Here is a 5092-nt window from a genome sequence, read left to right on the forward strand (position 1 = left end):
ACATTCACGGACAGAAAGGAACCGTTCGTTGAGCCGTCCACGTGCGGCCCCTTTCTTAACGCGCTCACATGGCAGCTGCAGCCCGCCGAAAAGCGCGTCCCAAAAACACAGCAGCTCACATACCCAGCGGCCAGAGGAGCGCTCGCTATCGGACATGGTGACATCAAACACGAACGTCACCGTCATCCGACTCACAACCTCGTCAGCCACGAGGAAGCCAATAGAAATATAATTCTTCTCAGACTTCCCAACGAGCTCACCTGCGAGCCCTATGCTTGCAGCCACCATATTGCCTCAGCACACATGGGGCTACAAAAACCAGGCACAGATGCAGACACCTCCTCCCTCAGGAAGAGTGTCAAATGAGAACGGAGTGTCGCAACAGGAGAGATGCTCACAGTGAACAATAGACAAACACACATAGACGGCGCCCTCAAGCATGTAACAATGAGTTTTATCTTTACTCATATTGTAATCGTTTCACAGACAGTATTGTGTGGAAAAAGGTTTGGCTTTTACCTAATCAATACTTAATTACAAACAAAGTTAAAGAGGTATCATTTAAATTATGCATAGAATTTACTTTGTAAAATTTGAAGGTGATATTGATTTAAATTGCACTTTTTGTGACAGTTGCTCTGAAACTGTGGTTCATTCATTTTGGCACTGCCCATTTTTAAGACAAATGGGTTTTTGGTTATTTGGTCTTTTGAAGAACTGTAGAGACAAGCAGAGTCAGGTTTATATAATAAATTGTATTCTTTTTAAAATTCCATGTCCACAAATGCAAGTTTTCCTGTAAAAAATAAACCCCCTTTTACATCATTCAATAAAGAAATTGAGCTTTATATTGACTTCTAAGCATTCTATGAACCTTCTATGAAGTAAAAAGCAAATTTGTAAATGTTTAAATATCTTTATGTAGATCTACATTAAGCCACCACCCACTTCCCCACCCCACCCTTATGTTCAACTCATTGTTACATTTATGTATTTTCTTGTATACTCTAATATTTGTAACACACTTTTTTTATTGTTGTAAAAAAAAATCCTTAAACCGTGCTATATACTTACATTTTTATACATGAATTTGATTGTCCACAATGCACATGATTTGTTTTATCAATGCTTTTATTAATTAGAGGAGTGTTTCAGAGAATGTATTAAAGATGATTAAACTGAAGAGGTATAGAAGAAAAGATTAAAGCTTAGAAAAGATTTAAATGAAGTTTAATTTCAGAACAACATTTTTTGGTAAAGATAAGATCAGAAAGTGTACAATCAAAGTGACCGTGGAGCAGCATGCCTGCATATGATCTCACACGTCTGTAACACAAATATAGCCCATTTGGGTTGAACAGCGTGCATCGTTCCAGCAGCGGTTCGCTGTAGGGTGGAAAAAAAATATATTATTATTCTGATCATTATAGTGGTGTTAGAATCAAAATAAAATAATGTTTAACCTAAGGCACTGTGAAATAAAAATGAGCCACACCATGTTACTGTGTGATATGAAATTATATATTGTAAATTGTAATTTGAAAGTATTAAAAAATCAGACTGAATTCTCACAGCTCCAGTTGATCTCCACACAGTTCTCTGGACCACCAAAATTGTTAGGTTCTCCAGAGCACCAGTTGATGTAGTCATTCACAGTTCCATCACTCCACAACCACTGTCCATCCTAAAGAGCAAATACATGATTATAAGAGTGCACTACTTTACTCAGAAAGAAGCTAATTAAGTTTTACATCATCTTCATTAGAAACAGTGCATTTACTCTTTAAAGCAGAAATTTCAGTCTAGAGAAACAAATAGGTCTCTTTAGGACACAATTTAACTTACTTGTTCTCCATCATGAGCACCAATCCAAGCTTGTGTGGAAGAAGAAGGCAACAGACCCAGCAGAAAATCATGTTCCAGTTTATTATGCTCAGATGCGAGATTCGCACCAAGACTTTGGCAGTTTCTCTGAGGAGACAGATTTTTTTACTATCAATACAAACTCTAATCTTTTTACCATAAAGCATAAGTGACATATTAGTTTCAGACAAATTCTGCTCTGATTTGCTCATATTTCTATAATCTTTATTTGCAGAAAAGAAAAGTTTACTTAAAATAATAATAATAATAATCACCATTCCCACTTTATATAACATTTAAACTAATCATTTGATTCAATGCACTTATAGTTTACGTACATGCTTTTACAATGTGCTCATATTTATGAAAAATTAAATAAAAAATACCTGCATGCAATTACAGCTGTAATTATTTTCTGTAATTAGATCAATGATTACACTGTTGACCTTCTCTTACACCTTAACCCACACTTAAACCTAACCACACCACCAAAACTGTCCCTAACCTTACCTGTACCCCACCTCAATAGCAGCCAAACTGGTTTGCAATACAACATCAACACAATAAGTACATTGTACCTTATATATTTATTTATTTAATGCAGTTTAAGACACGTAATGTAAAGTGTGACCAAATCATCTTACTAACACATTACCTCTGCTGTGATCCAGTTAACCGACTGAGGGAAGTACTTGAAGCACCGGAGTCCAAAATTTGACCATCCAGCGGGGCATTTCATGACTAAATCAACTGCATCCAGTACATCAATGTTAGGACTTTTTTTTGTAAATAAATAAATATATATATATATATATATATATATATATTTATATATATATATATTTTTTTTTTTTTTTTTTTTTTCATAATTATTTTATCTAGCTTATTTTATGTTTGTGTGATTATGTGTCTATATTATGTGTACTTTGACACTGTAAATCCCTCATTAATCTTGTAAATATTAGTAAATGGAACACTGTACATTTCCAAAATGCTTTTAAAATGGAATAGCAAGAGTTTTTACAATTAAATGTTTTACCTTCTGCATTCCCCATGGAGTAAATAAGGAAAAGAAGCATTAGACTTGTTAGCATTGCCATGATGAACCTGAAATGTACCTAAAAATTAATAAACAAGAAAAGTTAAATGTTTGCACTCATGCTGCACACTGTGGATTCTCAATGTATTTTAAAGACAAAGAACAAATATATTTTAGAAATGTTATTCAGTAGGTTTTTGTTCCAAAAACTCACCTTGGTTTGGTTGTTGCCTTCAGAATCTCAGTGGAAGATTTTGTGAAGTTTCAGAAAGAGCCCAGCTTTTATATTTAATGTCATGTTTGTATAGGCTTCTAGTCACAAGGATGATATTCAGTTGTTTGATATGCAGACATAAAATGCAAATTTTGGAGAGTGCTGCTAGATAAGCCTGTGGAACAAATGTTAAGTTAACTAAATGTTTATTTTTAAATATTTGAATAGTGTAATATTAAGAATCATTTTCTTCTGTATAAACTTTAAGAAACATCCAATACTTTTTTATGAATGGTGCATGTTTAAGAATTGCTAATGTGTATTTCCAATTCATTCTAATGTGTGATCTATGAAGAAAGAACAACAATTTGTTTGTTTCACTTTGCTATACTTTTTTTCACTTTACTACTTTTAAACCCATCAAATGTGATGACAAAATGAAATAAAAAGTAGATTATGAAAATAATGACTCTTAATCAAACAAAGGGATCTGAAACAATTCATGAAGGGCCCTGCTACTCGTGTGCCACAGCTTCTTCATGATTCTCTGTTTTGGTAATCATTTCTTCACAGAGATTAAAAAGTTAAGGCACAATTACTCTTTTCATCACTACCACCACTGGAAAAACGGCACATTGCACCCAGTTTCAGAAAATTGTGTTCCCTCTTGTTGACACTGCCCTCCGGCTCTGGAACCAAATAATCTCATTTATTTAATTTCAAAACCACAGCTAACATTAAACATACTAAATTTAACGTATTTAGCACATATACTCTACATATGTAATGAACAAGTAAGATATAAATTGTCACTTGCAATAGTGCAGTCAATGCTTATAGAGTCTATATATAGTGTTTACCTTCAAAATTTGTGTTTAGTGACACAATAGTTAATGTAATAATATTATTATGTCAACTGAACTAGTTTTGCAATTAGTTTGAATTTTTAACTTGCAACCATGCATTTATTTAAGTTGTGATAAAAGACCCCCTGATTTAGACTACTTTTTAGAGTGCAGTTCAATAGTCAGGACACTGATCAGGGAGTCGGCCATTTTAAGGACTGTCTCAAATGCAAAATTCTTCCAGTGCACTGAAACATTTGCTCCCTAAAAAGTTCAACAATGCATTGTGAAAACCAGGAGCATCGATGCATCGTTCCCTTGACAGAAATTCTGAAGCATGAAACATGATCACAACAGCCAACTCAATACATATTACATGCAAAAGAACAAAAAGTAAAGAAAAAAAAGTTATTTAATTATGTTTCAGCATACACACATAGCTAGACAGGTAATGATCATAATCTAGCAATGGTATCTATAAATAATTTTCAGCTGAAACATTGCAGGGATATGTAACTGTGGCGAGCAGGGCGGGCGAGAGCCGTGAGGGAACGGCACGAGGCCAGTGACGCAAGTGATAACGAGCCTCACCTGGGAGGCGCACTGGCCTTGAGTCTCTCACGGAGGAGCTCTGGGAGCATAAAAGGAGGAGCGACGACCATGAAGGACGAGAGAGGACCAGGCCTGGACTTTATTTTATGTTTTATTATGTTTGTGTGGCATTACTTTTGTTTTGTTCTTTGTTTATTTGATGTTAAATTTTTGTTGAATGTTCGCCGGTTCCCGCCTCCTTCTTCCCATATATACAAACTGTGTTACAGTAACTATCAATGTATTAATCTGCTGTTGTTCATAAACGGCAGCAGTGGCATTGTACAACAAAGAGGACGTTGCCACATTGCTGAAGCAAGTGATATATAAATAGTTATGAAACATGATGATCACTTTATTTGTATGATGGGTAAATACCACATTCACAAAGTAAGATACCTTAAATTTAATCCTAACTCTAAAACGCTCTGAAAACATCCTATCTTATAGGTTGTTTTTTTTTTAAATAGATTGTAAATTCTTTCTGTATCCCCCAGTTGTTGTTGTAAAATATGGATCCAACAAAAACATCAAGTTGTC

At 34.6% G+C, this 5092-nt stretch overlaps 1 protein-coding gene across 1 annotated transcript; it reads right to left on the reverse strand.

The window, feature by feature from the left end:
• Positions 1-1318: 1318 nt before the first annotated feature.
• Positions 1319-3134, reverse strand: LOC137004820 (ladderlectin-like). Its single transcript, XM_067365463.1, has 6 exons — positions 3117-3134; positions 2903-2981; positions 2519-2613; positions 1846-1971; positions 1573-1684; positions 1319-1386 (listed from the first exon to the last, which is right to left on the reverse strand). Exons 2-6 carry the CDS (start codon positions 2961-2963, stop codon positions 1319-1321), a joined length of 462 nt encoding a protein of 153 aa, XP_067221564.1. The 5' UTR covers positions 2964-2981; positions 3117-3134.
• Positions 3135-5092: the final 1958 nt, after the last annotated feature.

The sequence above is a fragment of the Chanodichthys erythropterus genome, chromosome 17 (genome assembly GCF_024489055.1).
Source record: "Chanodichthys erythropterus isolate Z2021 chromosome 17, ASM2448905v1, whole genome shotgun sequence".
Classification (NCBI taxonomy): Eukaryota; Metazoa; Chordata; class Actinopteri; order Cypriniformes; family Xenocyprididae; genus Chanodichthys; species Chanodichthys erythropterus.

What these genes read in the sequence shown, in the direction of transcription:
- LOC137004820 (XM_067365463.1), bottom strand. Translation starts at nt 2,963, where the DNA reads ATGGCAATGCTAACAAGTCTAATGCTTCTTTTCCTTATTTACTCCATG. An exon ending in CTCCATGGGGAATGCAGAAG is followed by an intron (nt 2,614 to 2,902) that starts GTAAAACATTTA and finishes TACTGGATGCAG; the next exon opens with TTGATTTAGTCATGAAATGC. An exon ending in GTGCTCATGATGGAGAACAA is followed by an intron (nt 1,685 to 1,845) that starts GTAAGTTAAATT and finishes TTTGCTCTTTAG; the next exon opens with GATGGACAGTGGTTGTGGAG.